General features: G+C 35.4%; 1 protein-coding gene across 5 annotated transcripts in view; it reads right to left on the minus strand.

Annotated features, from left to right (window-relative positions):
• LOC149787295 (CCR4-NOT transcription complex subunit 1-like) overlaps positions 1-16342 on the minus strand; it is a 120637-nt gene that overhangs the window by 65167 nt on the left and 39128 nt on the right. For 3 of the 5 annotated variants that reach the window (XM_089977831.1, XM_089977834.1, XM_089977830.1), the window contains exons 15-19: positions 15484-15606; positions 13885-14036; positions 12393-12636; positions 9560-9601; positions 4670-4880 (exon numbers count right to left, since the gene is read on the minus strand). In XM_089977831.1, coding sequence (XP_089833957.1) covers positions 4670-4880; positions 9560-9601; positions 12393-12636; positions 13885-14036; positions 15484-15606 — 772 coding nt within the window. The remainder of the gene's footprint in view (positions 1-4669; positions 4881-9559; positions 9602-12392; positions 12637-13884; positions 14037-15483; positions 15607-16342) is intronic. The other 2 variants (XM_089977833.1, XM_089977832.1) reach the window with 1 other exon arrangement.

Consider the following 16342-nt stretch of genomic DNA (forward strand, 5'->3'; position numbering starts at 1 on the left):
CTTGCAGTAAAGTCGTCATATCCCAATTGAACTGACAAAATTGTTGCTTTTTCTTGTCATTCAAATCAGGATACAAACATCTCCTGGCTCAAACAATCTTCCTTTCTCCATCCATTTCACCTTCCCACTTCTGCAGAATTGTTTCATTATCTTTCACGATATTGTTCATCTGAGTCTTTCCGACATTAGTTTTCTGCAAGGTTCCTAGACCCCCCCACACACACACCTCTCGGTCAGTTGAAAACTTTCACTTTCTCTTCTAAACTGAGAATTTTTCTTTTCCTCGATGACATGTTGATCTTTTTGCAGTAGGTTATTCATGTTGCCAACTACAATACTGATAAAACAATTTTGTATGCATCTAAACAAATTGCTGTTTGTTCATAAAGGAAGTGATCTTGTCACGTGATTGGTTAGTCGCATTCTGGCACCGTAATGTTTTTATATTTTTACACTAGGTGAGAGAAGCCAAAATGACTTCGATATGTACCATTAAAATCACGCAGACTTGACCTCGCGGCCTTTAGGATTTGTAATTTTGACAATTATTGTCAGTAGTAATGGGCACTAATTATCAAAGTGAACAAGCTCAACATCTTACTAAGAGAAGCCATAAAGGCTATCAAACCATTTTCCTGCTGACTTGTGTATTGTACATCGATGCTGCCACTTGTCAGCTGTTACTACTGTTAAATAATCGTAATCTTAACAATTATCAGAGTGACTAAACCAGACATCTTATGATAACACAGCAGTACAGCTAATTGGATTACATGTACTTACCCTTTTGTATGGATTAAAATTTGAATCTTACTCGGCTTTATGGAATAAATGTGGCTTCTCGTGAGGCATAAATGATATAATATTAACCTTAGTGGTACATGTACTTTAGTCAACACTTCTTTCAGTAACAAAAACCTGACATTGGGAAACAGAAATCGGATTACTTAACACACGTTATGAATAAAATACTGGTTCTGGATACATATTAAAATAAAATGCAGCCGCTTGTGAGGGTTAAATTTTATATTATTGCACTAATATGCTGGCCACTGGTTGCGTTAGCCAGATGGCCTTTCGTGTGGGGTACTTTTAAACACAAGCTCGTTGGTGCCAACGGATTCTGGCTGTAATGAGCGGGTGGCCGCTGGTCAGGGGGGCTGATCAAGAGGGGGACTACTGTATATCAAATGTAAAGGAGCAAATGAAAGTCAATAAACTGAAGTCTAATTTTTAATATTAGACAAGCTGACATGCTGAACCCACATATTCATTCATAAACACATGCAGCGAGTACAGCAAAATTGATATCTGACAGTCACATTGTGCTGGAACACTACATTTGGATCTGACCAGAAACTGACCAAAAAAGAAGACATCTATGAGCGTTTTACTACACCGTACAAATTATTTTCAAATACGAGTGCAAATTTTTTAAGAACAATGTACAGATTGGCCAAAGGCAATAACAGCAACATGAACAGCGCATTACATGCCCACCATGCAGAATAGTCTGCTATGAAAGCACTAGTAGAACATGGCTGCCTCCAGAGATAACTGACTAAATGGTCACAGTGACTTGGACCTTTGGTCAAGGTATGCAGTCTTTAACCAGGCTTGCAGTGCAGAAACCACTATTTTGTTTTTAGATTTACCATGATTGGGACTTTTGACCCCCATATCTATAGGTCACTATACAACCCAGGTTACTTCTACCTGATGACCTTTGACCTTTTAACCCCAAATTAATGGGCGTCTTCTAAGTACAAGCCTGCCACAAACTCTAGGCAAGTTATATGTTCAAGAACTAAATTCTGATAAAAACCCATTTGTCTTCTTCAGGGCTGTTCCAGTAAAACATATACCCCCCGAGGGGAAGGCACTTTCAAATTTAACCAAACCACAACAGAAGCAATTAAAAAAATTATCATCCACTGTCATATGTTTTACTCAAAGTCACTGCCCCCTACAAAAGCATATTTTTTAAACATAATTTCTGGCTATGGGTTAGTGGGCAGAAGAAGCGATTTTACTATGGGGTTGGGGACAGAAGCGATTTAAATGACAGCTGGCTGGAGGTAATCTACTGAATTCTTAAGATCAAACAATCTACTGCATATTTTCATTTGTATTCATTCATTATAATCAATCTTTTGTCCTTTTGTTTGTTTGTCTGTCAGCCAAGTATGTCTCTGATACTGTGAAATCAAAAATTTTCATGGTGGCTTACTATTTGTATATGTCAATGATCAGTCCCTTAATACCTACTAATTTAACATCCATGAATACCATGAATACAGACTTTATAATAGGGATTTCTATTCAAATACAGAAATCATAAATTTTAATCCTTACTAAAATGTGTGTTTACTAAAGTGATCACTATGTTTGGCTATATTTCTTTGTTCTCAGGCATGCTGCTTTTGATTAGAATAATAGTTAAATCTTGTATTGCTTTAAATGTGTGGTTAGATGCTATGATTCCTTGTTATTATTTATTTCAATAAATGTTTTGGCAAACTTATAATACATGATTTGTCAGAAGAATAAAAAAACATAAATCCCTGTGGAAGTGATGATGCATTATTTCTGCCTACTTTTACATTACATTTCTTGTAAGAACATATATTTCGGTTACCGATGTCTTATTTTTATGCTTGTTGCAAGACTAATATAAAGTTTTAAAAAATAAAAGAAATATAGCAAGTCAAACATTTTTATATCGTTAATTAGATTTGAAAAAATGGATGAAAGTCAAGGAATCATTTTCCCCAGAGTACTCGTAAAATCAATGTCAATGCAGTTAACTGTATTGTCAACAGTATCATCATCATCACTGATGGCCTAGCAGTAACATTTTGCACTTCCAATCCAGTAGTCACAGGTTCTGTCTCTCACTTCTAGTCTTTCATATGAGACTTGTACCTATTACCTGAGGGGCTTTCATGGCAGAATGTTATAAGATCCTTGTCTTGTGATATAGATCTGAGGGGCTTCCATTTTGGTTTCCTGTGTGGCCCTTATTCGAAACATGCATTTGTAAAACTTCCATGATGAAAATAAGCTTAAACTACCATAAAATGCTTGTTCCAGGGCCAAATGAACCCATCAAATATAGTTTAGCAGCCATTCATGTCAAACTGAAGTACCCAGCTATCTGGATGTCGTATCAAGTGCTGCCAAACCACTACTGGCAGCACAAATTACATCGCAAAATTCACTTTTAAAGTTAAAAGTTTAATAAAAATTGGATATTACGCAAAGCACAAGTTTTATATTTGCAATGCTGACTTAATTTGTGGAACTTGTATCACTGCTTTAATAGTATGCGAATTTGTAAAAATTACGTGCACTCACATGTACTGGCATCATTTTCTGACCCAATATTATATTCACGCTAGACCACTAGAAAGGTGTCAGAAGCGATTTTAAATATATATCAGGTTTTTTTTTCTTTCTGACAACCTCACCAGCAATTTCTCATTTTGTTAACACAACGCACAACAGAAGTGATTTTCCTAACCAACTTCCACCATCAGAATCAAAATAATTTGAAACACAACCTCCTACAGAAGTTTTTTTAAATGACGTGGTGGGGATATATGTTATACTGGAACAGCCCTTAGTAAGAGATTTGAATAAATAATCCAATAGGTTTTTGTTTTACCCCATGATATTGATATTCAATTTGCATCATTTGTTAGTTTTTGTTAATTTTTAAAAAAAATTCATTACATGCTATTGTAATGTAATATTGTATGTTGAAGTTTATTTTCTACTTGACATGAATTATTGATTTTTTATTAAAAAAATCTGCAAACAACTAATACATAGCTAAAATATTCTCTATGTGTATAGGATTAATATCAGGATTATTATTAATAAAAGTAAACATGTTTATTTGGGTCTGTGTCTAGGTTAGCCATCATTATTTCACACAGATTGCATTGAACACTATGTCATGTCACTTAGCATATGCCAAAACTTTCTATGCTGAACCCACTTTAATTTTAAAAAGTAACTAATTTCAAATTGCTGCACTATCCTATCCTGCCCTGCATATCAGACTGAGTGAAAACTTCTTGGCAGGTGAATGTTATGTTGTGTGCAAATATATAGTAATCAATAGTCACATGATATATGGCACAAACTGTATGTGTTATTCTCTGTCTCACTCACTCTTAATGTTGCAGATATAATTGCCTATCTGAACATGGAAACAGGTTCCCTTATTTTACATGAACTAAACTGGTACCAATGGCTCATTTTATTACCCAAGTTATTATCAATGCACATGAACCCTAGTACCTGGGTACCTGCTGGCTGGCATGGTCAAAGATGATTGAGACTGAGCTCTCAACAAAAGTCAAAATAAAGACAAACGAGTTGCTGGGGCTGTAGAGTTGTTACAAGTGCTTTTGTTTTAATATGTTAAAATATTTCTTAGTTATTTCTGATTAATATAAAAAAATGTAATATTTTTTATATTTAAAAATATGTGTTAATACTGGGTTTCAAAGATCTTCTCATGTTATAATCAGCTTGACAAGTTGTCCAGGTGGAGATTAACTGGAGAGTACACCCCACCCCACCAAAAAAATGGGGATAATTACCTGACATGTGCATTAATGGATATGCATTTATGCACGTGCACACACATTAAACTTACTTTGTAGTTGCGAAGTGATGTTCTGTATTGCTCCAAAGTTGGCATTAGCCTGGGACATGTTGCCAGGAAATGCTTTGGCTGGGGACCCAGTGATGGAGGCTGCAGAGGTCAGTGAGGCCCCTAAACCCTGAGGGAAACCTGCATTGGGTGCTCCTGGAACTCCCCATGATTTGGGGATACCAAGTGTGTCAGGTGTACTTAAGGCATCCAGCTGAGGAATGAAAAGCAAATGATTCAATATTAGGGGCTGAATCATCTGATAAATGATTCAATCTATTAATAACTACACTCTCTACCTACCTATCTATATGTTACGAAGTGTACAAACATACAGGCTGAAATTATTATGTACATATTATTTAAAAACTTTACAACTCCAAGAGATAACTATACATCTTAATACATTATTTATTATATGGAACAAACCAATTGTCTTTATTTTAAGATATCAAAGTAGAGATACTATAATGAGTTGAAAACAAGAGTCCCTGAGGGGGAACTTATGCTCTAATGAGAAAACATAATTATCAGAAAATCAAGATAAGACCATTTCATCCTTTTTAACTGTGTAGTTTTGAAACCATCTTTGACATGCTTCCACAAAAACAATATTTTTAAATTAGCTGATGTGGTGGACATATTGGATGAGAAAAACTGGGTATGACTGTTATATATGACCAACAAAGCATCATAAGTCTTCTGGTGGAACCTAATGTTGATATGACTTTCCAATTTGGAGAAGAAATGATAAAAGATTTTCAAAATGTATGCCATGGTAACCAAATTCAATATTAAACTGGCACCATTTCTATTTAGTACCATATGGAAATCATAGGACATCTTTTGGTGAAAGCACAATGTTGATATGGCAAGCCACATAAGAAAAGTAGTGATGACAAGAATTTCAAGATGACCATTGTGGGAGTCACAATGAAGTTGGATTGGAACAATTTTCACTTACAACCCACTAGACATCATAAGAAGTTTTTCTGAGAAAACCCCATGCCGATAGGGCCATTCACTCGGAAGAAATAGTTACAAAATTTTCAAAATGTGACAGGCATATTGAATAGCTGCATGCGACCATAAGGACCTATCAGACATCATTACCTGTTGAGTAAAAACTCCATGCTGATATGACCATCTATTCCAGAGTAATAGTGATAACTATTTTCAAGATGACTGCTGTCATAGCCATATTGGGCATCAGAGTGACACCATTTTAATTCTGGATTAACTACATATTAGAAGAAGTCTTCTGGTGAAATCCCCATAGCAATATTACTTTTCATTCAGGAGGATTAGCAATAACAAGATTTTGAAGATGTTCACTGTGGCAGCCATATTGTAAACCAGATTAGCAATGTCCTGATGAAGTCTTATGGTAAAACCCCATGTCAAGATGACTTTCCATTCATCTCGAGTAGCCACTGTTCTGGCCATACGGGAAACCAGATCAGCACCATTTTCATTTAGGACCAACTAAATATCATATTACCATCCCTACAGGAGTAACAGCAATAATGTTTTTGAGACGGAATCTGTGGCAGTCATAATGGCTGTTCCAAGTGGACCTATTTTCATTTAGGACCAGCTAGCCTATAAGATGAATGTGTGTTCACATGTTCATGCATGTGTGTGCCTAAAGTTTCATGGCAATCTTCTCATTAGTTAAGAGCAGCAATAACAAAATTGAGCTAGCTGACAATGGACAACATACTATCCAAAACGACCAGTACAGCTAAAAAACTAAATTATTTCAAATCAATGTTCATAAAATTTGCCTATGAGGTTGTTATCACTTTCACAAGCAGAAGCCAAATTTTAGTGGGCAGAAGTCACAGATGTGATTGTCATATGACCATCAGATTGATCACTATTTAAAAGTATTGTTCATCCAAGAATGCATGCAGCTCACTCATTTAATCCCTACTACTTCACAAGTATAATACACAGTCAACCTGTGCATAGCAGGTGGAAAGAGTACATATATTTATTTACATCCTTTAACTGCACTGGTCAGAGTGTATTTTGTGTATGTTGAGATGCACGCAGCTGTTATGTATTTCAATATTGCTTGAAATTATTTTGTTCATTACTGTAAATTGTAGTGATTATCTATAAAGAAGATATTACATATTAAGAGTGCGTATAGATTGCACAGGATCCATAAACAGGTGTCAAAGTTCAAATAATAAAACCTGTTTACAAGTTTGGGGTTATCTCCCACTGGGCTAAGTTGGTCAAAGAATTTAGCTATTTCCCATTGGATGGGTTAGTCAGGTGTTTTGTTTTTTTTTGGTACAGTTTGGGGTATTTGTTAAATGTCAATTAGTGAGTTGAAGAAAGTGTTTCAGCTCCAAATGCTTGTATATAAACAGAGAACAAAGCAATTGATTTCATTCCTATTTAGTGGCCGAGTGGTCTAAAGTGCTCACCATTACAGATCACTGCCATCTCACCTCTGTCTGTGTGGGTTCAACCAATGTGGGGGTGTGAGAAAGCTTGCCAGTAGCTTCTTGTGGGTTGGTGGTTCTTTCCGGGGTTTCCCGGATTCTTTCGCCACCATTTATGCTGGCTGCCATGTATAGCCTATATTGTGCTGAAAAATGGTGTTAAACCCTACAACAACATCTTTCCTATTTTGATTCTTATTTCATATGTTCTTATGTTAATATTTGTCTGCAGATGTGCTTAATCTTGTGTTTAGATGTAATCTGAGTGGAGACATTTGTTTGGATTATTCATTGGAACTACAGTGCTGATTGGACTAAAATATTCTTGTGGAATTTTTTTGAATTTATTTAAAGGAGTTCTGGACAATGCCACTGTGATACATGAGGACTGTTGACGGATCAGTACATTCAAGAATCTTGAATTAATTTAGAACATTAAATTCTTTTGAACCTTTGTAGAGCTTTTTGGGATTATTTGGAATTCAATTCATTATCATGACTCTGTGGTCTAAAAATAATTGAAAAAAGAGCAAAAAGCAACAAGTTTGGTAAAATTCAATAAATAATTCATTTCCCTAAGCCACAAGGTGAAATGTAAAAAAACTAACTTAGGTATCGCAAATTAAATCCCAAATAATCTTAGAATTACTAACACAAGTCCTGATGAATAAGTTCTGAATAAACTCTAGTGGTATTCAAAATAATTTTCAATGCTGAAGGTGTTCATGTGCATGTAGTGGCTGGTAGTCTCTAATATACCAATGTACCAATGGCCTGAACTGTAATATGTGCCATTAGTCTTTTGATGAATCACAATAATACAATCCAAGATGTCTTAGTCTGAATTCAAAATAATTCCCAGTTAATGTTTGTCCAAGAATATTACTGATGAGCACTTTTGACCTCTATTGAATAAATAATTTGAATAAATAATTGTGGCTCAAATCAAATAACAAACACAACAATAAGACTGATTCTGCTTCAAGAATTTACAGCATGAATGAACAATAATCTAGATAAACAAGATTATAAGTCCTCTGCTTGACCTTAGTTACAATTAGCATTTTCTATACAAAAAAAAAGTTAATGTAAACTTCCATCAAGAAGATTCTGCTACTAAAATTATAATAAAGGGCATGGTAAACATAATATCATCGACTCGGACCAAGATAAATATATTTACTTCTATTGATAATGATGCTAATATTGAACCTACACTTGTTAGAAATACGAGCAAAGTATTAGTTGTTTAGAGAATAAAAACAAATTAATGAATCTGGTCAGGTAAACAATGAACTTATTTTGGACAAAGTCAGCTACACAATACAATTTTACATATCCCATTGCATATAATAATAAAAAAATTAACAATGCAAATTAAATATACATATCATAATGTACAAGATCCTCTTAATTTTCATTTTATATCTTTGACAATTAAATTTTCATGAAGTTTTACACAACTTGTTGGGTTTACTTTTCTGTTACTTAGTTTATGACCATAAAATCATAACAGCATCATTGAAAAATGTCACATGCTGAATACAAATACTTGATCTCTATTAATAAAGTATAAAATGCTGATCAGAATGATTTCTTTGAATAGCTGTAAGGGTGCAATTGGAACAAAAATGAATCCAATTATGTATAGTTAATGATTGTTTATTTGTTCCTGTATATTTTTTGATGCTGCAGACTCAAATTTGCTAAATGTCAGAAGACATTTACACACTGGAGGAAGTATGTGACCCAGGTGCGTGTCTGTCGTGAATGAGCGAGCGAGCAAGCACAGTGCATGAAGCACATGAAGGGGGCCGCTAATGTTGATCCCATGCCAACTAACTAAAGCCCTTGGCACTTCTCTCGTCTTCAAGGGAACAATACTAGGATCATTTTACTCTTGTGTATAATCATAATTTGAGAGAATTGTAATCTTTGTAAATTTTGAGTCTTTGTGTCTGGTAGGAAATTATTTATATGTTATTGTGCTGATATACTGAAATATCAGCATGCAGGTTGTGTATCGTATTTGTCTTGTTAATTGTATTGTAAAAGTATTTGTTCCGTTTTGTTTTAGGTTTATCCTGTATGTTTTCTGTTTGTTAATAAATCCCTCCACCAGTGAGTGTTGTAGCCATTTCTACCTATATAATGCCCAGCTCACAAAGATGTCAGGTATACAAGTAAAGTTAATGTGTAAAAGCTGTTTTCCATCTTTCGGCCCTCTGACCTTGACATTTTTTGATTTTGTTTAACTTCATTTTTCAGCACATGAAAGGCTAATACATGTCAACCAGTATATTCATAGATGCTGCCAGAATTGTTTCTAAATAAGGGGGGAGTGCTCCCTTGTCACCAAAAGAAGAGGAGAGAAGGAAAAAAGATGTGGGCGGAGATGGAAATGATCATAGCTCCATATTTGCATAACACTTACATATCCATCTGTCTCTTCCTGCACCACACTGTTAGAGCTATACTGAAATAAAAATCTCAATGTATCCTTCAGTCGTATAGGCATTAATTTATTGACTGTTTCTGAGTTTATTCATCTCTTATGTGTCGATGAATATCATTCTTTGCTGAGAATTCCCTTCAAACCCTGTTGTCATAAGGGATTATGCTGAGAATTCCCTTCAAACCCTGTTGTCATAAAGGAATATGCTGAGAATTCCCTTCAAACCCTGTTGTCATAGGGAATATGCTGAGAATTCCCTTCAAACCCTGTTGTCATAGGGAATATGCTGAGAATTCCCTTCAAACCCTGTTGTCATAAGGGAATATGCATAGCTAGCTTATCCAGCTTGAACAAGCTGCGAAAATCTTCTTTGAGGTTGTTATCTACAATTTTCTACAGCTCATAGGTACAGTATTGTCATTTGGATATCTCTGCTTTTTTCCAAAATAAGCTTTTACACTAACATAAGCTCTGCTCAAGTTTCACTTTCTTGAATTGGTGTTTTGCTGTCTACAATGCCCAATTTCTTATCTGGCAGTGTCTGCTTTTCAGACAGGTATTTCGATTAAACAAATATACTTATTTTTAAAATTTCTTTTTAGATTCTTATTAATTTAATTGATCTTAACCTTTAAAGTCATTTAGTTTTGTAGCACAAAAAACCCTAAGTCCTAAACTGTTTGAGAAAATAAATAAAACTTGCACTCTACTTTTAAACTGCCTGTTATTTTAATTAGAATGTGTTCTGCCTTTTCTATATTTTTCTATACATGACCACTACCAGCGATACAACTTATGTCATGACAAGCACCATAAGGGCTACCAATTAAATAAATATTGTAAACTAATTTGCAGTTTTTGTGCACCACTCCTCACTAAGTGCATGAATTCATACAAATTTTGTCTTATTTGCACACTTGTGTGCCCTGGCAGCATCTCTGGTATATTTGGTGGAGTAAGAATCCTGGAAAACCCCAAGAGGAACTACCAACCCATGGCAAGCTATTGGCAAACTTTTTGAAATACCCAAATGGCCTAGCTTAGACTCAAACTCGTGCAGCCTGAGGTGAGACAGTGAGTCATCTGTAAAACTGGCAAGTTGATTTATAGTTCTAAATACAAGCTAATCCTAAAATTTGGTAACTGAAGATGGCAACAACTGGAGTTATTGTGTGGAAATAAAATATGGAATGCTCAAACAGAAACATCACATGATATGCTCTACCTTAAAGTTATAGAAAAAGAATGTACAAATAATGTTGATGCAATGCTGCTTCAATAATTTTTAAAAAAGGGGCCAACACACTAACTTATATTGAAAAAAGGGCAAACTTGCAAATAAGCTGGGAAATATGTTCATAATTTACAGTTTTAAAAAAGTCTAATCAAGTTCATCAATACTCAATGCCCTTCTCTTCATTTTATAAAAGGTCACTTGCTTACTTTCAAACTACAGAAGCTAAATGCAAGATATTGTTCACTATTTTCCTGGATTGTACCCTCTTTTTATTGTATAGAGGGTTCAATCCAGATAAATAGACACTATCATCAAGCTTCTATGCTACAAACTTGACATTATCCAAGTTGGTGTTAATCTTTCAGCACTAAGAAGCTGCAGCAGCCCAACTGGTGGAGCATTAGATTCATAATCCATGGTTTGCAAGGTCAGTAATTGCCCAGGCCAGTCTGGGCCAACTGCCATGGTTTATCTTTGAAAAGGCAATTAGCTCCCATTTCCTCAGCACAATATAGCCAGAGGAGCCATTAACCCCCTCCAACAGTACCCCTCAGATTCCTATCCATAAACCCACATATTATAAATCATATTTCTTATGACAGTTGACTGGTCTTTGTCATCAACAAGATGTTTCTGAACAACATGTATGCAAAAAAAAATAAAATAATACACGAGTCACATTATGCATCTTATCAAGGAAAATATGCCAAATTTAACTATAAGCAATATGCTTGCACCCATAGCTCCTCTACAGACGGTTCATAATTTAAAACTCACTTCAAACTGTTGCCTAGTACATAAGAAGAATGCTGAATATGTAGATGTAGATGATTTTATATATGTTGATGCCAGGGTAATAAAATACTTCTCCTCAAATGCACTAAGGCAAGCTAAAAGATAATCAGCTATGGTGTCTTTTGCATTTATTATTACTAAGGTATCCATTTATCTTCTCGTCCTTAAAACAGGGAGTGAAAGGGTAGAGTTGGTATCAATTTTTATGGTATAGCAAACATAGCAATTTTGCTCACTGGTTTTGTTGATTAGGTGTGGTGTGTGTGTGTGTGTGCGTGATTTGAATTTTTAATGTAGCTTTAACAATTTTTCAGTCATATCGCTATGATATCTGCAGTTTATAGTGATGTTTCGGGCTGGGGCATCATGCCAGATATATAGCATGATTTCCAACCCAGTCACATTATCCTGACACCAGGCCGACCAGTCCTAACACTAACTCTTAATGCTGAGCGCCTAGCGAGGCAGCTGTTAGTAATATTTTTATAAGTCTTTATGACTCAGCCAGGGTTTGAATCTGCGACCTCCCACATCCAAGGCGAACTCTATACCACTACACCTCTGGAATGGTCTTGTTTATACTGATTTTACTACATTTACAACTGGACCATTATTTGTTTAGTTTTTATATTCATGGTTTAAAACAATTACTTAATCAACAAAAACTGGTACCATGAATAATGGTAACTGTGGTACTTAAAGCAACTGGTTCGACTTTACATTTTTTTGACAATCCAGTCAAAATTTCTCCAAAAGAATACATGAAAAGCAAACACTCACAGGATTATTTCCTAATCCAGTGCCAGACATGATGGGGTTGGATCCTGTGAGTGGGGGTCCAGTCCCTGTTCCCATTCCTGCCCCAGCAGCTAACCCAGGCCCTGTGGGTAGGGCTGATCCTCCCAGACTTGGACCCATGGACTTCGGTCCCACTACACCTTGGGTCTGTCTCTGCTTACTGAGAATCATGCTTGCACTTGCTACCATTGACAAGATGGCTTCAGACAGCTCCTGAGAAACTTGACTGCAACACAGACGAAACAAAACAACATGTGAAATTGAATATGAGCTGGCTACTTCAAGCAATAACAAGAAAGATGCATATGCCCCCCACCCAAACAATCGGTAAAAACAAACCACACCAGAAAAACATAGGTTCTTGTTTGCTAAGCAAACCAGTTGTTCTCAACCTTTAAGAGGAGTTGGACCCCTTCTTAATTTCAAAACCTTTTGCTGACCAGCACAAGCTAATATTTGAACTTTCAGGCTTACTTGGAATAACCCTGCAGGCTCAATGAACTAGACTATGATGACTTTGCATATTTCAAGGTCAAAATGAAGCATATCAATGTTGCATTGTAGCCACCAAGACTATAGCTTGCATTGTAGCAACCAAGACTATAGCTTGCATTGTAGCCACCAAGGCTATAGCTTGCATTGTAGCAACCAAGACTATAGCTTGCATTGTAGCCACCAAGGCAATAGCTTGCATTGTAGCAACAAAGACTATAGCTGCATTGTAGCCACCAAGACTAAAGCTTGCATTGTAGCCACCAAGACTATAGCTTGCATTGTAGCCACCAAGGCCATAGCTTGCACTGTAGCCACCAAGACTATAGCTTGCATCGTAGCCACCAAGACTATAGCTTGCATTGTAGCCACCAAGGCCATAGCTTGCACTGTAGCCACCAAGACTATAGCTTGCATTGTAGCAACCAAGACTATAGCTTGCATTGTAGCCAAGGCTATAGCTTGCATTGTAGCCACCAAGGCCATAGCTTGCACTGTAGCCACCAAGACTATAGCTTGCATTGTAGCCACCAAGACTATAGCCTGCATTGTAGCCACCAAGGCTATAGCTTGCATTGTAGCCACCAAGACTATAGCTTGCATTGTAGCCACCAAGACTATAGCTTGCATTGTAGCCACCAAGACTAAAGCTTGCATTGTAGCCACCAAGGCTACAGCTTGCTAAAATATAACCTGTAGCTCAAGAATTTAAAAAATAACTTGACATAGGCATCATCAAAAGGTTAAGTCTGTGACAAGTTTTTTTTAATTGTTTGATCAATACATATAGAAAATAGATAGAAACATTTCTGCATATTTAAGTGAATACAAAGAGATCTAGTAAAGTTTGAAAACTTTGCTTTATATCTTCTGGAAAGTAATTAGGTAATGAGGAATTAAATCATAGCAATGATCGTTTGAATTTCAAGCTTACATTGGGGACTAAACTGAAGTAAGAGAAATTTTGCAGATTTATTCTTACTGAGCACAAGCCTGTAGACAGGTGAGCATTGTGGCAATAGTTTCTGGTGGGAGCTGCTGATTTTTCATTTGGGGTTCTTCCTTTGGAAAACCCCCCATCAGTTGGGGACACCTCCTCTTCAAGAAATTAACACACGTCTGGATGAATGGTTCCTTATGTAAAAAATGATAAAACAATTTATTTAAAGAATGTTTTATTAAACAAATTAAAACATTGATATAATGTAAACTTTAACAACATAAATTCTTTCACTTCTTTGCAATAAGCAGTTTAGCAATCACATGAAGATCTTAATGTTTCTTACAAGATGTTTAATAGAAATTACTACTTTTTGCCATGGGTCTAATATGTGATATTTTTTTTATGGACAATTTAAATACCTCAATGATTATTAAATAGCTTCTGCTATTCAAAATTTCTGTTTTGTAATGCATTTTCTACCTGGACACAATGTTTGTATCCATTTCCCATAAGCCGTGCAAGTATAATTATTAAATTAAATTCAGATTGGTTGTTAGGGCTTGATACCAATCCATTCCAGTCTTCAGAGAACAATAACCAGTAATCAGACTTAAATTTAGTATTACACAGTATAATACACCAGAAATTTACACTACCTTTTCATTTCCAGCAGAAAATACAAATTGAAAAACTCTAATAATCATCATAAAGAAACTAATTCATACCCAATGATGCTGATGAAAATATTTCATTTCCATTTTAATATGCTGCGTCACTGGAATCACTGGTGTTACAAAATTAGCTCTAAATCAGAAGTGTCAATATTCATTGGTGGCAAGTGAGTCACTTTGTAATGATTGGAAAAGAGCAGAAGCTGTTAGCATTTTACATTTTTATGGATAAAGACAAATCCTTGTGTCTTCATACTGGTAACACTTTACCCTGAACTAGGGCATAAATCAGAACAGCTTTTCTTCTGGTGTTTTCAAGATTTTGCATACAATGTAAAGTGCTCTGTTAGCTTACACTTACTTCATGGCTCATTCTTAGCCAGCATTCTCTTAAATCTTTTACATATAGTCACAAAAAAGCAAAATCAGCACCATCCACATTTAGCATGAATTTAACACCTATTGCATATGATTCTTCTAATAAATATGAACCTTAAGCAAAAGCTATTTAAATGCCTTTTCTAGCTGACTGTACTTAGCAAAATCTGGAAAGGTAGGAACACAATTTAACATCATTCTTGAGGAAGAAAAAAAGATGGTGAGGTGTCAAACATTTGAGAAGTGACAAAAACAGGGGTACAATAATAAAATAGAAGGGGTGGGTCGGGAAATAAAAAATAAGGTGTGGGTTCTGCAACCCTTAATCTGTGTGCATACACAGTACATTTTGTGTTCCATGACCTAAGAATGTGCACATGTTTACATACCATAATTATTAGTGTACACCTAAAAACCCTACATATATTTTTTGATGGAAACAATAGTAAAGACCCCAATCTGCCAGAAAACAAAATGATGTTCCGGCAACAGACAGAGACACCAGCATGCAGTATGACAGAAGCAGAGTTAATTCAACAAAGTGAACCAAAGGAAAACAATTTTTTTGTATGGTCAGTCAAAATCTTACTCTATGTTCTCTGATTTTATCAGTCAGCCACTTGTCCAGTTTAAGGTATTCTCTGCGAGAGGCCAGACAGGCAAGATCAATAACAAAGGCAAAAGGCGTAGCATTCAGCAACATGGATAGGGCCTGAAATAAAGAAATGCTCAAATATACATGTGCCACATGTATGTTTGTATTGGTTGCATGTGTACATATTTATAATTATAGTAATTAAATATTAATGTTATGGTTTGCTCATCATATCCACATTAAAGTAATCTCCTATAAAAATTGATTTAAACATAATACTTAAATATATTTAGGTTTCCTTCAGTTATTTTAGGCCTTTTTTTAAAGGTCAAACAAAATTTGAGGTTTTTTAAGGTTGTTGAGGTATAGTTGTAACCCTGTTATATGCAAAGGTATCATTATTTGGAACTGAGAAGAAAATAGTATCCTCATAGCTGCCAACCCCCAAGTACACAAATACTAACTGCTTATGACAGAAATTATGATTTTCAGAAACAATCACTGATTCTTAAAACTTTAATTCATATAAAACTGTTTAAAACCTCTACCAGGATCAATAAAATAGGACAGTAACTTAATTATTTAATGTCAATGATGCATGTGTTGCACTCTTGCACCTTCTGAACAGGCACCCTGTTCTATTTGGGTACCCATTCAGAATGTGCAAGATTACTACACGTTCACACTCAACATAGTTGCTTAAAGAAGCCTTGTCCTCACCTTGTTTTTTCAATCGTTACCAATTCCAATGTACCATCTTTTATTCATGATCTGAATTATGAGCAACTTTTTTTTACTAAACTGTTTTCATTCTAGCACACAAGTCCTTTGCGATTTTACTGTCTAGAAAAAG

Source organism: Sinohyriopsis cumingii, chromosome 12, assembly GCF_028554795.1.
Source record: "Sinohyriopsis cumingii isolate HCF-2022 chromosome 12, ASM2855479v2, whole genome shotgun sequence".
NCBI lineage: Eukaryota > Metazoa > Mollusca > Bivalvia > Unionida > Unionidae > Sinohyriopsis > Sinohyriopsis cumingii.